A 26168-nucleotide genomic window follows, 5' to 3' on the forward strand; every position below is an offset into this window, starting at 1 on the left:
GTGAATGCCAAACAGATTATTGGACTCAAAATTACATTTAAATTTGAGTCCAATAATTGGTTTACTAGTCACAATAGATTGTCATAATCTAAAAACGAACAGGCAGTTGAGCATGAGTTCCATCTGTGGCTGGGCTGTTAGAAGATCCGTAACACTTCCGTGTTTTCCTAGACGTGGCTTGGAGTTCCATCTGTGGCTGGGCTTAGGACTGGGCGAAGAATCAGTTTTGGACTACAATCGCTTCTCAAAATCCAAAACAAACAGAGCCTCAGTATTAGTCCATACATTTTTAGGCCTAGTAGATGAATGGTTTGGATTAAAAATCAATTGTAAAAATTCAAAATGAACAGGGCCAAATTTAGATGTTATTCGTCACTGAGCAAGAACAATTTATATGTTATTCTTCACATCCATAATCCAAATCTTTCAAATATTTAGAGAATTTCCTGAAAGGAATGATACACTTTACAGTGAGATGTGGACGACTTCGTAGTTTGCTAAGTAAAAGAAAGACTACTTCAATAGAAAAATGTCCCTTCTAATCTGACTAGAAGAGGGTACTACTGTTAAAGGGTGACCAAAACATATGTTACAAACATTGTAACTGATTTAATCTCATTTAGTACTGCTGAATGCAATTGACTAAAGACATCTTACACTCCAGTTTCAGAACCAATTTCGGAGCCATATTTGCTCTGACCAGTCTCGGGTGTACCCCGCTGAGAATTTCGCTTGGTTGGCACAAGTGGATTGTTCTCTTCATCATCAATGGCTGGAGGTCGATCAAACTCCTCACCCTTAAAGACAGGGTGGATGTAGGCCTCCCGTAGGTAGCCTTTCAAATTCAAGTTTGGTTCAGTGGCCCTCTCCAATGTATCCTTCACCATTGCATCCTGCGATCAAACAGAAGGGCCTCAGTTTCCTCAACTTAGAATAGGGTACATATGGGCAAAGACACATAAGGACACATAATACCCGCTTGCTTATGCAGGAGCAGTAAATAATATTCTCTTTATACTATGATGATGGAGTGGTGGCAAGATGAGTCCCCATATGAAATGTTTCAAAACTCGTGCACATTAATGGTAGGAAATTTATTGGGTAATGACGTTTTCCTTCAAGAATGCATCCTTAAGCTGTGGATTCAATTTCCTTTATTTCTGTGGCATCCAATACGAACACCAAAAAAGTAATTATCTTCTTTTAATTATGTAAGATGGTATAAAAGCAAATAAATAGTCTTCTTTTTATACTATAGTGATGGGGTGATGGAAAGACAAGGCCCCATGTGCTTCAAAGTTAACGTGCATCCATGGCATAAAATTTATGGCATAATGAGGGTTTTCCTTCAAGATCCTTATCTTTATTCTGTGCAGTCATACAACGTATTTCAGATGATATCCGTATCTTTATTCTGTGCAGTCATACAACGCATTTCAGATGATATCCTTATCTTTATTCTGTGTGGTCATACAATGTATTTCAGATTATACCCTTATCTTTATTCTTTTTTTTTCTAGTAAAGAAGCAACAGATAAACAGTTGGAAGTAGCGACTAACCTGTAATGGGAATTTAACAAATGCAGCTTCGAAGCGACTTTTGCAGAATCTATGGAAATAGATGGTCAATACAGGAAGTGCAATGAGCAATGGCGTTGACTGAGCCGCATCTTTCGTACTCATCAATCCGATAAGCAGAAGGTGTGATATTATCAATGCCGTAATTATACGCCTATGCACATCTGGCCAGAAAGATGCCCCACTCTCATATTCTTGGTTGTAGACATTAATAATCTTGCACCAAGAAAATAAGAAACTTAAGAAAAGTGTTCGTAAATGAATATACTATACTTTGAAGATGCGTCAGATTCAAAAATACAAATAACCTTTTCAAATTAAGTCAAATGCAAAAAAAAAAAAAAATTAATCTGTAAAGAAAAAAATCAGATTCAAAATGATGAAGCACACGACATGTCACAGACAGGTTAGGTTTGCTCTTCAAAATGTCCAGATGGGATCAATTATGCTTGCATGATCGATCGATCAATCAAGGGCTGGAAGGCCATACATGCTTGCATGATCTCCTGTATTTATTTTGTTAGTTTTTTGATAGATTTGGTTCTTTTTTCTTTTTTTTTGGTTCAAGGTAGTTTTTTACTTTTTTTTCCGAGGTCGTTCTCTGAGATTTGATCTAACAGCTTTTATCGTTCTGCCAATTCTTTCCTCTCAACCTTAATATCAAAACCTTTGTGTTCCTCTACAATGGATCTATCAAGCAATAAGATGAGAAACAGAAGATTTTGAAAATCGTCAATTTCCACACAAAAAAAAGATGAGAAACAGAAGTGGGTGGTGTTGGGTTGCTAGGGTGTGTGAATTATGACTTAAAGAGGTACTTATAGAGAGCCACATTAGTTGATATTGTGTGGTATAACTTATAACTTAACAGAGCTTATACGAGTAGAAGCAACCTCTTATTCCATTGATTTTGTCTGAGGCATTTACCGGCAATGTTATGCCAAGAAGGATGAGGGCATAAAAGCAAGTGGTACTATATTGTTTGTTCCTTTATTTTGGCCACATGTAGCCTTTTGTATTAAGACTCACTCTACTCTCAACAAAACCTTTGTCCCAAACTACTTGGGGTCGGCTAATGAATCCTTTAGAAAATTTTCATGAAGAAGGTGAAAGAATCTACCCGGCTCAAATTAACTAAGTCTAATCCTGACACTAGTTGGGTTCGTCTACATGGATCATTTTCTTCCATTATCTCCTATCCAAGGTCATGTTCTCTGTTATGTTCCTAGCCCTCAAGTCTTTCCTCACTGTTTTTACCCAAGTTATTTTCGGTTTGCATCTACCTCTTTTTACTCCATCAACTTGGCACGAGTCACTTCTTCTCACTGGAGCATCCAAGGCCTACGTTGGATATGCCCAAACCATTTTAAGCGGTGCTCTCTCCACTTCTCATCAATTGGTGCCACCCCCACCTTTTTACGGATGGATCATTTTCTTCCATTATCTCCTATCCAAGGTCATGTTCTCTATTATGTTCCTAGCTCTCAAGTCTTTCCTCACTGTTTCTACCCAAGTTGTTTTCGGTCTGCATCTACCTCTTTTTACTCCATCAACTTGACACGAGTCACTTCTTCTCATTGGAGCATCCAAGGCCTACGTTGGATATGCCCAAATCATTGATACTCTCTCCACTTCTCATCAATTGGTGCCACCCCCACCTTTTTACGGATGTCTTCATTTTTAATTCTATCTAACCATAGTGTATTAAGACTATAGTGTTTTTTTTTTTTTTGAATTGGGTATTAAGACTATAGTCTTACTGGTTAGTTTCATCAAAGAGGTGAATTTAGAGGAGAGACTTGCTATGGGATTTTTTTTTGAGATGATGGATCCAACGAAGGAAGAGATAATGTTTAACTATAAGAATAACAAAAGAATATATGATCTATGGGAATAACAAAAGAGATCCTTTTTGGAAGAAATAGATGAAAGAAGGACTCCATAGTTAAATTGTCCTCTACATGCACCTGGCCACTACTTAAATCCCCAACTCAGATATAAAGATATCTTTTCGACCGAGGTAGAGGTAAAAGATGGGCTTTATGTTTCTCAAGAACATTATAGAGAGTATAAATGTCTATGTCCAACTAGATTTGTATGCTGAAGCAAGAAGGTTTGGTTGTCGCATGGCCATTCAGATGAGGAGAAGTTGGTAACTTGGTAATTATTTGCAAACTCATGGCCACTAAGCCATTAGTTGATTGCCTGACTCTCATATTTTAGTAATATTTTTTAAATCGGATTGTCACTTTATCTTCTTAGTGTAATAATGGTTGGATTAAGATAATTGCTTTGAAATTAAGCACATTTTTTATAGATTTTGTAGCATATTATTTGGTATTTTTATTAATTTTCCTTTTTTTAATTTTATTTAAAATATTAGAAAAATCATGAGGCCTACACCTCGCAACATGAGGGTTATGCCCCGTGCCTCAGCCTCTGAAAATACTGAACGGTAGTATCTATAACACCCAGACCCACCAAGGGTTGAGACAATTAATAAATTTTAATTAAATCTTGGCCATAGATCCTTTGATAAAAGATCAATGGTCTAGATTGTGATTTGTAGCCTTTCGGACCATTGGATCAATTACCGAATCCCTCGGGTCGTCGATCAAGCTAGAATGGATGACATACCACATCACTTGAGTATCGATCCCCCTTGATCTTCAAGGGATCAAGAAATTTCGGGAAATCAATGGCTCATAGTATATTCCCGTCATTTTATTTATAGCTTGATTTTAGAGCATCAAATCTTGTCCGTTTGACTTGATTTTGGTCTCGTTGGATGGGTTTTTCGATTATCTATCCAACGGGCCTAAGATTTGGACGCGATTTGGCGAAGTTATGGGCCTTTTTCCATTAAGGTGGGGCCTTATGACGGGATTTGTCCTATTAGGCCACATAATGTTTAAAAAAATTCGCATATTAGTCTCCTTTTGTAATTGCTTTATTTAATAGTGATAGAATTAAAGAGACCTAAATAAAAATGGACACTTACCATTCCTTTTAGGATTAAAATAGGAATCATACATTAAATAAAAGAAAAAAAGAAAAGAAAAGTTGAACAAAGATATTTCTATTGTTAGCCTGTATATATAATAAGGTTTCTCTTTAATTAACGAGTTCAAAATGCCGGAGAAAATTGGTTCCTTTTTTTGGAGCCACGTTGGTGAAAATTGCTCAAAACCCATGCATATACAAGTTACTCAACTTGTTTTCAGACCAATAAGGCCAATTTTTGTGATGTAAATCAGAATTTACCAAATATATTTCACTTCCATTAAATCCTTTGACAGTTAATATACAGATTCTCATACATTAAAGTATTTTAATTGACCTTTTCGCAAGCATGAAGAGAAGGCCACGTGATTTAAATAAGTTTTTTCAGATGCCATGCCCATAAATTCCACATAGGAAACATTAAACAATCAACATTCTCCTCATAATTAGGGGTGGCAAAATTGGCCGATCCGAACCGAAACCGAACCGAAAATTTGGTTTCGGTTTGGTTGAACCAAAACCGATTCAAATTTCGGTTCGGTTCGGTTTGGGGGTCAAACCGAACCGAAACCGAAGATTTCCAATGATTATGACTAAGGGATGGCAAAATTGATGGAACCGAACCGAAACCGAACTGAAAATTCGGTTTCGGTTTGGTTAAACCAAACCGATTCAAATTTCAGTTCGGTTCGGTTCGGTTCAGTTTGGGGGTCAAACCGAACCGACACCGAGCCATTGCCACCCCTACTCATAATGCATATTAATGAAACTCAAAATTAATGAATAAATCAAATTTTTCACTAGGAATAGATTGAATACAAGCCGACAAGGAATATTTTAATGTCAGAACACGTTGGTCTCTCTCTCTCTCTCTCTCTCTCTCTCTCTCTCTCTCTCTATACATACATATATATATATATATATATATATATATATAGAGAGAGAGAGAGAGAGACCCATGTGATTGGATCACTCTCCAAAATGTGGGACCCATGTGATTGGGCAAGCTAGCTCACCATAAGTTTGGTGAGCTTAAGCTCACCAACAGTTTCCTCATATGTATATATGTGTATATATATATATGTATATATATATATATGTATATATATATATATGTATGTATGTATGTATGTATATGTATGTATGTATGTATCTACATATATATATATATATATATACGTATATATATATATGTATGTATGTATGTATGTATATATATAATATCAGAACATACATACATACATACATATATATATATACATACATACATACATATATATATATATATGAGAAAACGGTTCCTACACATATGTGTAGATAACTTATCTACACACTAGCTTAAAATACAGTAGGGGCCACATTATTTGGGTGATCCAATCCATTCATTTTTAAGGCCCTCACATAGATAGGGTGTCCACAAAAAATCAGATCCATAGGATCATCCTAACCATTCGAACTGTGGAGGCAAAAAATGGACTAATTTGTAAAGGTTTAAAGACATCCATTTTACCTCCACAAATCGTAGGGTTGGGATGATCCTATGGATCTGATTTTTTGTAGACACCCTATCTATGTGAGGGCCTTTAAAATGGATGGCTTGGATCACCCAAACAATGTGGACCCCCACTGTATTTTAAGCTAGTGTGTAGAGAACTCTCTACACATATGTGTAGGAACCGTTTTCTCTCTCTCTCTCTCTCTCTCTCTCTCTCTCTCTCTCTCTCTATATATATATATATATATATATATATATATATATAATTTTAATATTTCTATTGTTAGTCTGTATATGTAATAAGGTTTCTCTTCAATTAACGAGTTCAAAATGCTGGACAAAATTGCTTCCTTTTTTTTGGAGTCAGGTTGGTGAAAATTGCTCAAAATCCATGCATATACAAGTTTCTCAACATATTCTCGGACCAATAAGGTCAAATTTTGTGACGTAAATAAGAATTTACCGGATATATTTCAGTTCCATTAAATCAATTGACAATTAATACACTGATTATCATGAAAAAGGGTGGCCCAGTGGCACGGGGTCTGAGGGAGAGCTAGATGTACATAGCCTTACTCCTGCTTTGCAGAGAGGCTGCTTTCGTGACTCGAACTCGTGACCACCGGGTTACAATGGAGCATTGTGAGGTGGGGATTGTAACTTTCCCCATCGATTCGCTTTCACAATAATAAAAATCTCATTTTTATGTCGGATCCATGAAAAGAGATAAATGAGAAATGAATCATTAAAAAAATGAGAGAGAAAAAAAGGGACAATTTTTAGTCATATACCTCGACCGAGGATATAACCCTATAATTCCAACCAAGGTTACCAAAGAGGGAAGTGAAGGCTCTCAGGATTTTGGGAAGCGTGAAGGGTCGAGGAATTTTTTTAATAGTTAAATATTTAAAAAAAAATTAAAAAAATAAAAAATTACTAAAAAATATAAGAAATAATTATATGAACCAAATATTTTTAAAAATACTTTTTATTAAAAGATCCAACATTTAAAGGAAAATCACTATCAACTGAAACGCCTGTGTTGACGAGTCTGTTGACTAGTGCCGGATAAGAAGAAGAAAAATTAGAAACCAAATTATGAGATGTTTTTACCTGACTTTTGAGATTTAATAATGTTTGGACATGATAGAATTTATGAATTTTTAAAATTGGAAAAATACCCCATTGTTTAGAAGTTAAGATTTTGACCCCACCCGTTTTTTTGAATGTTGTACTAGAACTGGAAAGTTGACTTTTTATCCTTTAGATTTGGGTCTTGAAACTATTTTTAACAGATTCAAATGGGGGTTATTCTCTTATTTACATGTAAATCTTAAGTACTTAAATGACTTTACATGTAAAATACTAAGAAAGGAAGAGAAAATGACTAGCAAGAGACAAGGAGGCTAGATAGGAAATGCGCTTCCCGTAGAGTGGGAATCGCGTTTCCCATGTTTCCGAAACGGGATTCCTAAAAATCGGGGAATCAAGAAGATTCCCGTTTCCGAATCGATTTTCGGGGGAATTGAGATTCCCCATTATGAGTAGAGATTCCTGCTTCCTTGGTTCCAACTAGTGGAGGGGGACTTATACCATACCACTATACTTGGTTAAGTATTATTGAACGTTCAAATAAATATTTGAATGAGTTTTTTTATTCATTCCAGTTGACCGAGCCTAATTCGAATTGTTTTGTTCCGAAGCAAAGATATCCACGGGGCCGACTCGTCCTATTGAGATATTCCCGACCAAGAGTATTGGATTCTCTTTCAGATAGGCCGTATCGTTTATCTCTATGAGGTACCAGGTGAAATAGAATACCGTTGTGCCAAGGCTCGCCCTCTAATACACAGATTATCATACATTAAAGTATTTTAGTTGACCTTTTCGCAAGCATGGAGAGAAGACCACGAGATTTAAATAATTTTTCTTCTGATGCCACGCCCACAAATTTCACATAGAAAACATTAAACAGTCAAAATTCTCCTCATAATGCATATTAATGAAAATTCAAAATTAATGGATAAATCAAAATTTTCACTAGGATTAGATTGAGGCAAAAGGCCTACAAGGAAAATTTTAATATCAAATTGATGTCAATGCATAACGTTTTAGTTAATCTTCTTAGCAAGGCATGAAATAAAAGGTTGCATACCATTGAAACATAATAAAGACTAGATAACGGACCTGGTGACGGAAAACAACATAGGAGAAGCCGAAGAAGACAATTATGAAAGGGAGAAGGATAGGTGTGATCACAGAATATACAAGTCCGAGCAAGAAGTACAATTGTATTCGAGGTTCAGATGAAGCAAATCCCAAGCTCCCGGGATCCATTGCCTGCTCCCTGTCTTGCTCTGTTTTAACCAAGAAGGTATTCTTCAAATGGTACATAATCAATGGTTTCAATCTAAGAATCTCTGCAGCAATTCCAGCCCAACCATCAACCATTATATAAGTAATGAAAAATGTTGCCTTCATTGGTATGGACACACCAACTGTTTTGGGAATTCTGCAGAAGCATAGAAAAGAAATCATAGCAAAAATGCAGGCAAGATCTCTTACTAAGAGTAAACAAAAAAATTATTAATTTTAGCTATTCTAATAATATTTGAGTTGAGTTGAGTTGAGTATTCTAATAATATTTGAAGGTATATATCAGCAAACACAAATATAAAGTGCCATTTCAGAAGAGAAAAAACACAAATATAAAGTGTGGATATGCAGAAAGGAAAGAATGAAAATGCCTTTCTTGTCTGGAAAAAAATACAAAATGATTTTGATAATTAGATTTTTTTTGAACATATCAAGAAGTCCATTACCTTATCAGACAGTTGTTTCTATATTAGATTTTTTATAACAGATTTCCCATAATAAATTCATCTGGCACTGAGCCACATAAGAACTAACTGAGCTAAACCTTTCTTTGTACAAGTACTGAACATATTAAAAGTAACATACTCATTTGCTGACTGATTGATAAAATTATGAAGCTGTTGAAATGCTGTCCCTGTGATTACACTCCCGAGAAATACATTGACCAGTATGAATAGGTAATACTTCCCAGCAGATCTCCTCTCTAAAGCTGATAGTGACGTCCAACCTTCTATAGTGGACATGGTCATGAGTACTGTTGGAAGAAGAATAAGAAATATCTTTAATGCAATCCCTGGTAGAAAACCTTGTATGAAGGACTTTACAACCTTCCTGCAAAAGCATTTTTTCAACCTCTAAGATCTTAGGCATATACCAAAATTAACTGAGTCGTTGATCAGAAATGAAAGAAGGAACTTTTACAAAGCACAAAAGGTCATCCCTAAATATGAAAGTCTAAAGATATTGAGACGATATTAAAAATAATGGAACATATAACCCGTCTGAAAAGTAGATCCTTATCATTTTATTAAGGGTAAATAAGGGATCCTTATAATTTTTGAAAGTAGATCCTTATCATTGTCACTCCTTTTTCACGCATAGCTCCTTGTAATTTGACAATAAAAGAAACAGATGAGAATGTGAAGTGCATTTTGAAGGAAGTTGGTATTACTAAGTGAGCAAGTGCCATATTATCTCTTAATTTTTGAAAGTAGATCTTTATCATTGTCACTCCTTTGTCATGCATAGCTCCTTGTAATTTGACAATAAAAGAAACAGATGAGAATGTGAAGTGCATTTTGAAGGAAGTTGGTATTACTAAGTGCCATTCTCTCTCTCTCTCTCTCTCTCTCTCTCTCTCTCTCTCTCTCTCTCTCTCTCTCTCTCTCTCTCTCTCTCTCTCTCTCTCTCTCTCTCTCTCTCTCTCTCTCTCTCTCTCTGTGTGTGTGTATTATAGTGCTATGAAGTGCATTTTGGAGAAAGATGTATTCCTTGAAATATGATTTATACTTAATGCCGTACTAAGGGCATTCAAGTGCCACACACACACACACACACGCACACACACACACACACACACACACACACACACACACACACATATATATATATAGTGCTATGGTTGGATCATCCTAACCCCTCCAAAAGTGGAGGGCAAAATGGGCAGATTTGTCGACAACAGTGTCTGTCCATTTTTCCCTCCACTTTTGGATGGGTTAGGATGATCCTATAGACCTGATTTTTGGTACACACCCTATCTATATAAAGGCCTTCCAAATGAATGCTTTGGATCACCCCAAAAAATGTGGGACCCATGTGTTTGTGGCATTCTAGCTCATATAAGCTATATGAGCTCAAGCTCACGAACCGTTTTCCCATACATATATATATATATATATATATATATATATATATATATATATATATATGAGAAAACGGTTCCTACACATATGTGTAGATAACTTATCTACACACTAGCTTAAAATACAGTGGGGGCCACATTATTTGGGTGATCCAAACCATTCATTTTTAAGGCCCTCACATAGATAGGGTGTCCACAAAAAATCAGATCCATAGGATCATCCTAACCATTCGAACTGTGGAGGCAAAAAATGGACTAATTTGTAAAGGTTTAAAGACATCCATTTTACCTCCACAAATCGTAGGGTTGGAATGATCCTATGGATCTAATTTTTTGTAGACGCCCTATCTATGTGAGGGCCTTTAAAATGGATGGCTTGGATCACCCAAACAATGTGGGCCCCCACTGTATTTTAAGCTAGTGCGTAGAGAACTCTGTGTAGAGAACTCTCTACACATATGTGTAGGAACCGTTCTCTCTCTCTCTCTCTCTCTCTCTCTCTCTCTCTCTCTCTCTCTCTATATATATATATATATATATATATATATATATATATATATATATATATATATATATAGAGAGAGAGAGAGAGAGAGAAGAGTTCCTACTCCATAGAGTAGATAACTTATCTCTCCGTGGGCATAAAATACAGTGGGGGCCCACATTGTTTGGGTGATGAAAACCATTCACTTATGGGCCCTCACATAGATAGGGTGTGCCCAAAAAATCACCTCCATAGGATCATCCCAACCCTTCGATATGTGGAAGTTAAAATGGATGGATACAAACCTTCACAAATCTGCCCATTTTTTACCTACACAGTTCGAAGGGTTAGGAAGATCCTAAGGAGCTGATTTTTTGGGCACACCCTATCTATGTAAGGGCCCATCAAGTGTATGGTTTGGATCACCCAAATAATGTGGTCCCACTGTGTTTTAAGCCGACGGAGTAGATAAGTTATCTTCTCCCTCCCTCCCTCTCTCTCTCTCTCTCTCTCTCTCTCTCTCACACACACACACGCGCGCGCATATAACTGTGTTGTGTGCACGCGCACACTATGAAGTGCATTCTGGAGAAAGATGTATTCCTTGAAATATGATTTATACTTAATGTCATACTAAGGCCAGTGCTAGAAGATTTTTTCTTCATATCTTGAAAACAGGGGGTACTAATCCACTACTTTATTTATTTTGGTCTCCTAAATTTGGGTAATATATATTCCTCACAAAAAAGTGAAGGGAAATATGGTGATGCTTTTTGCAATTGCTTTGTGCCCTTCAAATAGTCTAAAAAGTCAGAGATCTACGACAGTCTCCTCATAATTTAAAGTGATTGCAGCCTTCATTAATTTCCAAATCGAGTTAGTTTCACCATCTTTCACATCTTTAGAATACATGAATCACGATCTCCTTGAAGCTTGTGCTGGAAAATGAAGGACCTTAAAAACACTTTTCCTACATTTTGTTTCGGGGGCTTATACACCCACCCTTTGAGTCGGCTTTCTCCCATTTAACGTAAATCGTCAACTTCTCGTAACTAGCCGGTTAAAAAAAGAAGTGTCTCTCTCATTACATAAAAACCGGGGGAAGCAGCGTCTCTCTCTCTCTCTCTCATTACATAAAAACCAGACTTCTTCCTGCCATACTTTCCGTGGTCCCCCGCGCCCAACCCTAACCCTATCAATAACTCCCATCTATCTTTTAAACCCTAAAAATTCAGAACCATTTCATGGGGTTTGGGATGAAAATGACCCTCCGAAGTCTTCCATCTCACCCTCAACTAGGGCGAAGACAACGATTACAATGCATCCATGGCCACAGATCACCCTCTTACTGCTTCCAACGAATTAAGGTTTCGGATCGAGCTCAATTGATTGTTAGCTTCTTGAGAGAAAGTGATTTACGGTTTTGGATTGAGAAGAATGATAAATATAGAAAAAGAGTTTAGGGTTTAAGATTGAGCTAACAATCGAGCTTCCAACGAATTAGGGTTTCATATCGAGCTAACAATCAAGCTTTCAACGAATTAGGGTTTAGGATTGAGAAGAAGAAGTGATTTATCCTTGTTTTTTGTTTATAATTCTTGTTGGGGCATGGGTTTTGGGTTAAAGGAAGAAAGGAAGGAGGTTATGGAGAAGAAAAAACAAAGAAATAATTGACGGGGTGGGGTTGCAGAGATGAGGATAGAAAAAAGAGTTATTTCTTTGTGTGATGTTGAAAGTATAGATTTGAATAGAAAGTGATGAGAGAGAGAGGTTAGACGCTTTTTTTTTGTAACCGGCTAGTTACGAGAATTTGACGGTTTACGTTAAAAGGGGTGAAAGCCAACTCAAAGGGGGTGAATTTATCATCGCCCTTTGTTCCCAGCTTTAACTATCACTACGTAGTGTATATACAACCCCAGCTTGTACAAATATCACTGAACTTAGGCTTTCATAATGGTCTAGTAAACATATCACCCAATTGATCTCCAGATCAAGTAAACACGGTACATATTTCTCCCTTTTGGAGCTTCTCGCGAATGAAATGGAAATCCAATTCAATATGCTCAATCCTATTATGAAAGACTGGATTTGAGGCGATATGAATAGCCGCTCTATTATCACTGTACAAGAATGCTGGAGATGATGAAGAAATACCAATCTCAGACAAAAGGGACCTCAATCAAGTCAACTCCCCACAAGTGTAAGCCATAGCTCGATACTCCTCTGCACTAGATCTAGTCACCACATCCTCTTTCTTACTCCTCCACGATACTAAATTCTTTCCAACAAAGGTACAATATCATGTAGGTGACCTCATATCTGCTGGAGATCCTACCCAATCTGCATCAATGAATCCTTCCAACTTCACGTGATTATGTTTTCTAAAGAACAAAGCTTTTCCCTGGAGCACTCTTCAAGTACTTGAGTATTTGAAGAACTGCTCCCCAATGGAAGGTATGCGGTGAACTCATAAACTGACTAAACATTCCCACTGCAAAGGAGATATCAGGACGAGTCACAACCAAATAGATCAACTTGCTAGACAATCTCCTATACCCGCCTGGATCTTCCAACAACTCCCCTTGATCTGGATAGAGCTTCACATCACCTCAATTGGTTTCATTCACAAGGATCCCATCTCTTCTAATATATCCACTACATACTTCCTGTAAGACATAGAGAGACCATCAAGAGAATATGCCACCTCAACTCCTAGAAAATACCTGAGATAACCTTGATCCTTGGTGCAGAATTCTGTCTGAAGAAATTCTTTCAGCTTTTGTATGCATGTACTATTATTTCTAGCAATAACAATATCATCCACATAGACTATCAAGAAAATATATTCAGCATCAGAGTGAATGAGTGATCAACAGCACATTGCTTCATACTTCATACTGAAGCGCATAACATCCCCACTAAATCTCCCAAACCACACTCGAGGAGACTATTTCAGTCCATAAAGAGCCTTACGAAGACGACATACCAGTTCCATATCCCCATAACCAACATACCCAGGATGTTGATCCATATAGACTTCCTTGGTTAGGTTAGCATGTAGAAAAGCATTCTTCACATCCAACTAATAGAGCGGCCAACCCCAGTTTACAGCTAAGGAAATAAGAACCCGAACATACAGAATTTTCACAACTGGAGAAAACACCTCGATATAATCCACCCCCAATGTCTAAGTGTAGCACTTCGCAACCAAGCGTGCTTTCAAATGCTTAACGGTGCCATCCGGGAAAATACTTAATTGAGAACACCCATCGATAGCCAACAGCTTGAGCACCGGACGAAAGTGGGACCAATTGTCAAGTGCCATTGGATTGAAGAGCGTCCATCAAAGCATCCATGGTGGCCCACCAACCTGGGTGAGCTAATGCTTTTGCAACAGATTTAGGCACAACAACAGAAGACAAGGCAAAAGAAAGGTTTGATAGGAAGGAGAAATACGATCATAGAAGACAAAGTGAGAAAAATAATGGCGGCAGTGCGTGAATGAGTCTGAGAAGCAACTAAAGAATCAACAACAATGGAACCAAAAGGACCAGTAGATAACTAGTTACCTGTGGTAGCTGGGAAGGCAGTTGGGTGCGTGGAAGTGAATCTAAGGTAGGTGCATCTTGATGACTCTGCCAAATCCTTCGAGGGTCACGAGTATAAACCTGTAGTTGAGAAGGTGAGACATCCAAAGAGGAAGAAGGAACGGAAAGAGGCAGGCCAGTGTCACGAACAAAGAAGGTAACATTAGTCAGAAAAGGACGAAGTGGTTTCAAAGAAGGTAACATTAGCAGAAACAAATACCTTGCGCGAGGTGGGACTATAGCACTTATAACCCTTTTGAGTACGTGAGTAACCAAGGAAAATACATTTTTCAGCACGTGGATCTAACTTATCTAAACTAGGGGATAATTTGCGAAAAAAACACACATAACCAAAGGCTCGTGGGACCAAATGAAAAGGGTTAAGGATGTAGCACCGAAAATGGAGTTTGATTATCCAACACAGAAGAAGGTAGGCGATTACTAAGGAAGCAAGCTGTGAGCACAACATCACTCAAATAGGTTTTAGGGACTTTTATCTGAAATATGAGAGACCGAGCCATATCAAGAAGATACCAAAGTTTCCTCTCTGCCACTCCATTTTGCTGGGATGTATAAGCACAGGACTGATGAATGATACCACGGGACTCCAAGAAGGATTGAAAACCATCACAAGTAAAAAAGTATTCTCTAGCATTATGCGTAAACATCTAATTGAACACTGATATTGATTGCAAATCTCATAATAAAAAGCACGAAATGTAGAGAAAACTTATGAATAGTCTTTTATTAAAAATAGCCATGTCATTCTTGAAAAATCATCAACAAAGATAATAAAGTGCTTAAAGCCAAATAAAGATGGAGTTCGACATGGACCCCATACATCAGAATGAATTAACTCAAACAGACGAAACTCAACTAACTGATCTGGAGGGAAAGGACACACTATGGTGTTTTCCCAGTTCACACAAGACTCACATTAAAACAAACTAATAGGATTGGACACTAAGAATGACTTTCGAAGCTTCTCCACTGAAGGGTGGCCCAAATGGCAATGCCACTGAAAGGAATCAACAAAGGTTTGTAAGGATGCACTTTCCCTTGTCTAATTAAGGTAATAAAAGACCATCCACCTCACAAATAGTGGATAGGAAGTCATCAGCAACTCTGAACTCATAGTAAAGTGATAGAGTTTCAGTTGATATGACGATCTAGACATATCGATTAAAGGATTTTGGCTAGGTGGGGATGGAAACAGAAACATGTCGATAGTTTTGTGTCGATTTTGGGTGCCATTTAGAACCATGGTTCCATCTTGTGTCTACTAAAAATAAAATAAAATAATAAGGATAAAAGACATGAAAGTAAGAGATAAAGGATTTTGTTGTTAGATCTTGCTCCGATCTTTGCCGAGGTATTGCCACCAGAGAATCTCCAATGAATAGGCGATTTAAGAATGAGCAAGGAATCAAGAAAAGGAAACAAAGATAGAATTCTAGGGTTTCCTAAAATACGAATAAAGGAGTAGGAATATAATAAGAAAGTAGCCAGATGAAGGAAAATATAGCCCACGTTAAAAATGATTTTGTATATTGACAATGAGCGTCTCAATAATCAAAGTTTCAATACCATATACCCCTCAAATTCTTATCACAGAGACTGAAATTCAATGAATAAATAATATACTGCAGTGAAATTACATTAATACCCTGCAAGTGACGTAAATGCATGACGACTAAAAGAATATAACTGAATATAAGTTCTATTTTCATCCCTTTAAATTTTTTAAGGCAATCTTTGCCTACACTAATACCCTTTGTGATGTAAATGCATGACGACTAAAAGAATACAAGTAAATGTAACTTCTATTATCATCCCTTGAAATTTTGGAGGGGCTATCTTTGCCTTATGGCAATCTTTTGGTTTTATGACTTGTTTGGATTTTTGAAATTTGTATGTTTGGATTTCTGAATTTTGAACTACAGTGATGGAAGCAGATGAGGGTTGCCAAGAGGATTAAATATAAGTGATTGTTACAGATTTTTTCTGCAATTATATAAATTTGACTTTATTATCGGATTGAAAATCATTCAATTTTTTCGGCAATGTTTACTGTTACCTTAAGCTATCTTGTGATCCTTCAATTTTGCATTATTATGATAACTAGTAATCGGAATGATATTGAACACTTTGACACCATGAAATCCAAATCTCAAGACAAATTGACTAAATCAAGAGTAATAAAACATGATATAATTAACTGAAAAGTAAGGATACACATCTTTCAATTTTGCATTATTAGAATGATATTTAACAACTTTTACGCTATGGAATCCAAATCTCAAGACAAATTGACTAAATCAAGATTAATAAAACATGATATAATTAACTGAAAAGTATGGATACACATCGTTCAATTTTGCATTATTACAACAACTAGTAATTGGAATAATATTTAACAACTTTGAGAGCATGGATTCCACCAGAGATCAAGAAAAGTGGACTAAATCAAGAGAAGCAAAACATGGTATAATTTAATGAAAAGGGATACACTTACTGTTCAATAAGTGGCATTAACAAGGGCACAACCTTCTCAATCGCCTGGATGTTTGCAAGGGATTGAACTAATGCAATTGGGATCATAAAGAAAAAAGTGAGGAAGAAAAGTCCAACAGACATAATCAACCTCCTGATTGTGAGTTCAACAAATGGAATTGCGAGATTAGACCAATAAACATCACGAGGCTCAGCAGCCCACTCTGTTAACCATAATGTTGGATTACTCGATTGTTGAGCTTGAGCACAGACAGCTGCCCCCCATCGTGTTTTGAATGAGACAAATGCTGCAGGCATTATAGCCTTGGGATCACTTATAACAATTTCCCTTTCAGTGGCTTCCTGGGCAAAAAGCAACATAATTATGCAACCAGAAAACACTGAAAAAAAAGCTTCTACAAGGTTATAAGAAACCACTGACCTACAAAAGATTAATTGTCATGAATAATTTAAATTCTTCAATTCGATGTTTGTAAACCAAGACTAACAATGAGACATTTCCCCAACACACAAGATATCAAAAACATTTGATAGGACACTTAGTTTGTTAAAATATTTGCAAGCAAAAGCTTTCATAATAACAGAAAAAATGGGCAATAGACAATGAAGTTCTGTACATCATCAAATGGAAATATTATTAGGCACTGTAAATGATTTATTAGCCTTAGCAAGCTAGGATCATTTTCAAATCCTATCATGTTTCTTGGGTTTTCCAACAACTAGAATTTTCCTTGTGCATAATAAGCATAGATGGACCGCAAATTATTTTTTATAGCATTTTGTGTTTTGTTCCTTTTCATCTCATGTATTTGATGAGAATGAAATACATCCTACACATGGTGTGGATGCCACACCTTAGGATGTATTATTATCCAACAAGGAGTTAACTAGTGCTAGTATCAGTATTGGCATGCAGAATTGGACTGTAAGGGTAAATCTTTGTCAGTTGTAACTACAAGTGCATAACTAGCATTGTGGTGCGGACCAGCCCAACTCATCTACATGTCGATAGGTTCTTTTAGGAGTTGACTGTCATACGTGCATACAATCACATTAGGAGGGTAATGGAAAATATGACTAGTCACTTGATCTAATGCATTGATAACAGTCTCTATAAATGTGTCAATCAGTTGAGTGACGTGATGAATAGTTTGATGCGAGTGAAATACTAGCAATCCAGTAAAAGTAGAGAACTTGTTAGAGACATGAACAATCATACAAAAATTCAAAAATCTTTACAAAAAACGGTAGAGAGAGATAAAATGAATATGAATTTGATTGAAACATCATCAAAGTAGGGTAGGGCCCAAAAACCCAACAAGGAAAACTCAAAAGTATTCATTAACCTCTTGAAAAGTAAACTTCATATGCATAGGCCCAAAAAAAACTTAAAAACCTAGTTTAATCCAAACAATTTGTATAGGATCAGTTCTTCCCTCAGATCAACCTAACATAGCCTAATGTCTAATTCAGAGAAGCTCAAAATAATTAGGAAGCGTTTACAGGAAAACCTAGAGCACCAACTTGTAAAACTAGAATATCAAAAAGTAGAGTCTCTACTCGTTAAACTGAATTAAGGACTCCTTCACCCCCTACAAGTTACATATCCCAGCCCAAATATACCACTTTCCCAGATTGAAAAGTTTTCACATTCAAAAGAATCCAAGTTCTGACCTGAAAATACGTTCTGACCTAAAAATACCATTCACAATTACTTTTCATAGGGCCCATCAAATCCTAGTTAAAATTTACCCAAAATTATACAAAATCCTAAAAGTCATTACAAATCATAATGACTCAGTTTCTCAATTTTCATGATACATGGAGCATTGATGCTAGCAAGATGTTTCGATTACCTGTTTGCCTCGTTTTGGATCTTGGTTGAGCCACTTCTTCTCCCAAATCATCTAGCAGATGTTTCGATTGTTTGCCTCGTTTTGGATCTTGGTTGAGCCTCCTCTTCTCCCAAATCATATTTGCTAGATTATGACTTTTTCATGAACTTTGCTTTCACTGGTTTCCCCTATGTTAGAGAAACTCACCCTTGAATTTTCATCTTTAAGTGTGTTGCATGAGCTCACCAAGAGATCAATGTGACCAAGGGATTCATTTACTTGGGTTAACAAGAGTTAGTAGTTTGCATCATTGATGGGAACATCAACAATGCGAAAGAATTTAAGATTTACAAGCACAGACGTGGACGAGACTGATGGTGGAGACTTTAGCATGGGCCATAGACATGGGCGTCCTTTTTTATTATTATTTATCTTCTATTTTCGTCATTTTATTTGTAGCCTACTTTAGGCATCAAATCTCATCCGTTTGGTATTTTTTTGTATTGTTAGAAAGGCTTTTCAATTACCTATCTAATGAGCCCAAGATCACATGGTTTGGATGTGATTTGAGCAAGTTATGAGTGTTTTTAGGAAGTGGTATAGGTGTATTACGGGAGTGTTTTTAGCAAGTGGTATAGGTGTATTACGGGATTACTATTTTAGGTAAGTTTTTAACTTTATTTAGTTTACTTTGGATTAGATGAATGGTTGAGATTAGTTGATTAGGTTTTAAGCTATCTTCTAGGGTTTCTTTTCTTATAAATACATCTTATTAAAGTGATGTAAGGGACTTTTGAATATTGAATAAGGAATTAATGTTTTTGCAAAAGAAGCTATTGAAGCTTGGAACTTCTTCTCTTCTCTCTTCTTGGTGGCTTGGAGCCATTCTTCTCAATCCCCTCATCTTCTCCCTTCTATTCTCCTCTTAAATCAGCCATAAACAAGTAAGTCATTAGTTCTTCAATTTTTTTTTTGTGTTCTTGAACCCTAAAATATGAAAACTTAAAATCCAAATATCTCCTACATCGTTTAAGATCCAATCCTAAGACTTTGAAGGACTTTATTTGAGACTAAACCTCAGCCAAAGCATCCAAGGTCCATAGTTTTAAACCCCTTTTGCAGCCAATTGAAAATTCACACCCTTTTCAACCCTAGAACAAGTTTTCTTGGAAATTGATGGTGCAACGGCCATCAAAACTGAAACCTAGGTCTGAAATTGGTTTTCTTTACTCTTTTAGATCATACCCTCCGAACCATCAGCCCTAAATCCCGAAATTACGGATCTGTCCAAATTACCAAAATACCCTTTTGGCCTAAATTAGACCCATTTGACCCCGTTTTGTTGCTGCAGAAATTTATTATTGTTTTTTATTGGATTATTGCTGATTTCTCATCAATATAAGGTTTAATTCATATGTTTTGGACCTGTGTTAATTATTTTACTTGGTCTCACACCTAAAACCCTGTTTCTCGGTTTTCTTGAATTAGTCAATGGGTAATTTCTAATGGAATCACTTGCAAATATATAACTTATTTTTCCATCTCTTATTGCTGTTTTAAGCCTTGATATTGCTGCTGTCCGCAAAATAAATTCGCAATAAATTAGCCTTAGTGGTTCTCTTAGGTGCCTCTAGCCTTCAGATTTAGCCCTAAGAGTTCCTATACTCTTTAATCCCATTAGGAGTGTAGGATTTTTCCCTTATTTAGGTATTGTCCTGCATTAATCATATTACAATGTTATAAGCAAGGTTTTAAATTTCGGATTCGGAGTGCGTTTCAGTCCTCACCGAAACCTAAATTTCAAAATTTCGGACGAAATCTCTCGAAATCAATTAACGTGATATTTTATCCCCTACAAAATTTCGGTGAAATCCCTGAAATTTTGGCCGAAATTTCCGATTTCGGGATAATATTAAATAACAATTAAAACCCAGATTTTTTGGTGATATTCCTTAAATTTCGGTCGAAATTTTGTAATGTTTCGAGTTTACCCAATTTCGGTTTCGGTCTCAACCGAAACCCGAAATTTCGGATTTCGGTCGAAATTTAAAACCTTGGTTATGAGCTACGTGATTTAAAAAAAAATAATGGTCGTTATAAGCTACATGATATTCTTTCCACTCAATTGCAATACCAATAACCAAGCTTCCTGGAGACCGTTTGGAAAGGCTACAAATGTTTTGACACTATACGTACATTTGTTTCCATGAAATAACAGTATGTAGCATTAAGGGGGTTTAGCTACTGTATTGTATCATTCATTCCAACAATTTTTGTTATCGAAGAACCTTTCATTATCCAAGAACATATAATTTATAAGTGATGATAATAAGCAGATTGCTAGTAACAATAATAAACATTAAAATCGGGAAGTAAAAAAGAAACACACTAAACATGATTGTTACAACTTACTTCTTTAGACAAATTCTCAATCTCTAAATCGTAATAGTCAATTGCATCCACTTTCTCCCCCCAAAGGCCCCAAAAACCTGTCTATATAAAAGAATACTTTTATGAGATAGTGGATAGACAGATTAAAAAATAGATGGATAATAAGATGATTTTAAAATTTCAATCAAACAAACAATAAAATCCAAAAGCACATAAGAGAAGTTTTGAGAAAAAGTTCAGCATGGAGTGAAAGTACCTTTGTCAATAGTCTTTTTGTGGGATTTCTAGCATATTTATTTTGGTAGTAGTCAAGCCAGTTTTGCATGCTCTTCTTTTTCTTCACTATTTTTGCAAGCTTATTTGCATTGTATACAACCTATAAGCCAAAAAAAGAAAAAAAAAAAAAAAATTTAGTCGAGTCATAACGCATAGATTTAGAACTATATGGAAAATAAATGCCAATGCAGTGTAACTAACAGAACCTTCAACCCTACATAATCTAAATGATGGTTTTCCACTAAACAATATTAGAGCAATAGATCAATGTGTGAAAAAACTACATATAGAACATTTGTTTTGCTCCTTTGATGGTGCAGATCCTGAATCAATGACCAAAACAACAAAATATGGCCCGTGATCCAGAACCCAAGGGTCACTAACAAAAATCTCATGGATTCAATGATCGACCTCAATCACTTGTACTAGATGAAAAAAAATGACTAAATGGATGACTACTATTGGGAGAAGTTAGCTATAATCTCATCTCACAGGCTTTGATAAGGAGGATTCCCATGAAGTTACCTTGTGGAAGTTGCTCTTAAAGGCTTTCATTTTTCTTGTTCGCATTTGTTAGAAATGGAGTATAGGGTTTGAGAGAGGAAGAAGAAGAGGCGTGAAAAAGATGGTAAGTCTCCACTAGGGAGCTCCTCATGTAAATGATGTATATAGATAGGCCCCAAATGGGGCATCCAATGTACAATGACTACAATAGCCCTTAGACTACAAGTATTACGTACTCTACCCTTACATGTTATTCAACACTCCCCCTCAAGCTGGAGTGTATATGCCATGGAACTCCAGCTTGGTATAAATAAAACTACAACAACAACTAAAAATAACAAAAAGTACATAATCTCATGCACACATCCAGCTTGGTATAACACTCCTCAAGCTGATGTGGTAAATACATAATGAAAAGCATAAACAAAAGACAACGACCACCATGAACAGCATCGAGATCAATGGCCATAAAATAGAGCAGATCCCCTGAAGTAGCATGACGGCGAGAGCGATAGAAAACAGGGTCTCCCCCTGAATGAGAGCCTGGCAAATACATCTGCAAACCACGAAGGATCGAACGGCAATACCTCGGCAGGGAAATAGCAACGATCCATCGAGCAAGATAGGCACAACAAAGGTGCGCACATGAGCAACGGCGAAGCACCATGAGCAGGAACACCGACTAAGAAGCACAATACCAAGAGAAGATAACCAATGTTGGGGAAACCATCGGAGACAAGGTCGATGGGAAAATCGTCGCCTGGAGAGAAAAAGATAACTAACCAACGATGGGGAAACCATCGTCTGGTGACAAGGTCGACGGCATGAACATCATCGCCTGAAGATAGGAAGAAAAGGAGGGAGAAGATAACCAAGCAACGATTGGGACGCCATTGTCTGGAGACAAGGTCGACGGCATGAACATCGTCGCCTGAAAAGAGCCGACCAATGATGGGGACACCATCGCCCAAAAAAGAAGGTCGACGGGAAACGAAGACGTCTCCTGTAAGAGAGCGGACCAACGATGGGGAAACCATAGCTCAAAAAAGAGAGGTCGACCGGAAAACGAAGTTGTCGCCTGTAAGAGAGCCGACCAACGATGGGGAAACCATCGCCACTAAGAGAGCCAACCAACGATGAGGAAACCATCATCCGGGAAAGAGATGTCAACGGGAAAACGAAGCCGTATCATGTAAGAGAGCTGACCAACGATGGAAAAACCATTGCCCAGAAAAGAGAGGATAAAGCATAAAGCCAAGAACACAAAGAGATGAAGAACATAATCACCAACAACACTCCCACTCGGGTGAGACTACATGAGCCCGGAGATGACAAGACAAGGAGGACAATATCAAGACAACACGAAGAGATAAGGCATAAAGCCGGACAACACGAAGACTTTAACTTGCAACGAAAAGAAGACAAACAAGGCACCACACCTCTCTTAGATATTTTATCAAAAGTTTGGTGTGCGCTTTTGACATAAACACAAAAGACATAGAAGACAACACTAGACAATGTAAAGAAAGAGATGACATCAAGCTAAAAGATATAGAAAATAATGGAAAGAAGGAGATGACGACACTAGATAACACCCCCCCTCACTAGACAACACTAAACAATGGAAAGAAGAAGACGTCCAAGGCACCAAATTTCTTTCGGACATTTCATCGAACACTTGATGTGCGCCTTGAAGAAGAAGACAAAGGAACAGAGACAAACAAGGCACCACACGTCTCTCGGACATTTCATCTAACACTAGGTGGGCGCCTTGAATAAGAACACAAAGGCCATAAAGACCAAAAAATATAGAAAAGAGAAAATAAAGAGATTTGGAGTGGAGATTTGGAAATGGAAAATGCTTTTGGGGAGTAGATCTACAAAAGAGAAGAATAAAGGAATTGGTGGAAGGCCAAACAGGATTTGGGAAGAAGATTTCTTCCCAAGTGAATTCAAAAGAGTAAGAAAGGAAAGATTTGGGTTGGAGGAGAACCCAAAAATGGGTTTACAAGAGGGAAAAGGTTGTTTTTCTTTTGTTTGAGATTTTGGGCAACCCAAAATGGGTTTGCCGAGAGAAAGAAAGAGACAAACCTTTGCGCAAATGCGAATGGATGGGGGCTAAATGCACAAATGCGGATGGGGAAAAAATAGAAGAAATATATGTCGTAAATGGAGTGGATGGAAATGGCGGATGAGATGTGAACTCTTATTTTTCTTTTCTTCCCTGGATCTTTTCTCTGATACCCTGTTAGAAATGGAGTCTAGGGTTAGAGAGAGGAAGAAGAAAATGAGTGAAGAAGATGGGAAGTCTCCACTAGGGAACTCCTCGTGTAAATGATGTATATATAGGCCCCAAATAGTGCATCTAATGTACAATGACTACAATACCTCTAAGACTACAAGTAATACCTAAACTACCCTTACATGTTATTCAACAGCATTTATGGTATTAATATCATCAATAAAGAGGCAAGGGATTGAAGGACAGAAATGTACTTGAGTTCTTCGAAGATTCTTGGTGTGCAGGTTGAAGTTTGTTTGATTCCCCACTTTTTGTCCTACTTCGTAGTTAACGAAATACCAAATCTACTATCTGTTTAATTGCATTAAGCAATGGATATGGTAGAACTTGCAATGAAATAGTCTAGTAGATACTACAAGCAATATTGGAAACTTACCCATAAAAAAACTGCACCCACTACGCTATTGAACTGAAACTGCTAAACTAGTGCAAAAAGGAAAAGATCTACATGCCTAAAACTGAGAAATCATATTGCAGGAACTAAAATTCAAAAAATTAACAGAATATTAAAATGCAAACATTAGAGTGAAGGCTGAAGGCTGATTGTTGCAGAGCTCCTCAGGTGGCTTCTTCTCCCAGAATTCCACAAGGAGGAGCCATTGAAATTCCATTCCCAAGGCTGAGACAAGTGATGCCTCTCATACTTGGCATAAATTATTCTATCCCAAATATCGCTAGGATTCAAAACAAACCTCCACCATTTATCCAACAAAGCCGAATTTTGCTTTTTTGAGACAGTATTGAGGCCACCATCTTTCTTGAGGCAAACTTGTTTCCAATTAACCAGTTAAAACTCCCTAAAATTCCTTTGAATCGTTGTTCCATAAGAAGTTCCTTTGAACTTACTTGATCTTATCGACCACAAATCAGGGAGTATACAATAAAGAGATAATACGTTGGAAAGTTGGATAATGAAGTTTCCAGAAGAGTAATAAGACGAGGGAAAGAGAGGTGTGTCCCATTTCTAGCTTTCAATCCCAAATTTTATCCTTTCTATAATTGGATCCCACTTTTGGCCTCTAAGGGCTCATTTCATAGGGAGGCCCATCAAACAGATTCTAAAAATTAAGTAAAATCACTACAAAGTGCTTCCAAAAACCACCATCTACATCTTGATCTAGTAAGTCCAACAATAAAGCAATAGTTTCCATAGGCATACCCATTAATCCATTCTCTCATCTGAATGCCGCCCTTTCTAATATCTCCTTCTAATCGATTAGCCATTGAGGAGGAAGAAGACGATTGATGTTACCATTCAAAAAAAAAAAAAAAAAAAAGACGATTGATGTTTATGGTTTCCTAGTTTTCCTGATTTAATACCATGTTAACCTAAGAAAAATGTGCAAGGAAAATCTGTGATTTTCTCACTTACAGTCATCAATTATTAATTTACATAACTACCGCTAATTAATCAACTATTAGAGGGTAAAAAGAGGGCAAAGAAAATCCAAACAAAATAATGAAGATATACGCTTGAAAAATATTGTGAGTTATATAAAGCTAATCTTAGCCCTATGTATCAATGCTCTTATACTAGTCGTGCAACTGCATACCATGTAACTATACCACATAACAAGTTCTCCAAAGTACCTATTAACTACAGTTTCATCTATGTGCAAAGAGAGAGTTACAAATTGAATCATTCTTCTATTTTATACTTTAGACTCTAACCGATTAAATAAATATTCAATTTTTACATGCTAGATAAATGCTTAATCTTTTGGTAAAAGTGTGTAGAGCATGAATTGCCTAGACTCCCCCAAATCAGTCACAAACGAGGGACAAGCCCAACGCACTGCCCATTAGGATCAAGTTTAATTGTAGTTAGAATACAAGACACCAGCACATAATAATAACTATTAAAAAGTCATACACAAGAACCACAAATAAATACTCTCAAACTGTGCATCTCATCATTTAGGAAATTCATATAGAAGCGTCTTTCAAAAGTCACCATGTGAG

General features: G+C 36.8%; 1 protein-coding gene across 1 annotated transcript in view; it reads right to left on the minus strand.

The window, feature by feature from the left end:
* Window positions 1-389: 389 nt before the first annotated feature.
* The window catches only part of LOC143852220 (ERD (early-responsive to dehydration stress) family protein), a 42309-nt gene continuing 16530 nt past the window's right edge, over window positions 390-26168 (minus strand). The window contains exons 6-12 of the mRNA XM_077361603.1: window positions 21381-21500; window positions 21146-21226; window positions 16900-17240; window positions 9038-9283; window positions 8264-8588; window positions 1561-1794; window positions 390-893 (exon numbers count right to left, since the gene is read on the minus strand). Coding sequence (XP_077217718.1) covers window positions 654-893; window positions 1561-1794; window positions 8264-8588; window positions 9038-9283; window positions 16900-17240; window positions 21146-21226; window positions 21381-21500 — 1587 coding nt within the window. The 3' untranslated portion in view covers window positions 390-653. The remainder of the gene's footprint in view (window positions 894-1560; window positions 1795-8263; window positions 8589-9037; window positions 9284-16899; window positions 17241-21145; window positions 21227-21380; window positions 21501-26168) is intronic.

This window comes from Tasmannia lanceolata, unplaced genomic scaffold (assembly GCF_043159265.1).
Source record: "Tasmannia lanceolata isolate RefF3 unplaced genomic scaffold, GAP_Taslan_0.1 ptg000019l, whole genome shotgun sequence".
NCBI classification, from domain to species: Eukaryota; Viridiplantae; Streptophyta; class Magnoliopsida; order Canellales; family Winteraceae; genus Tasmannia; species Tasmannia lanceolata.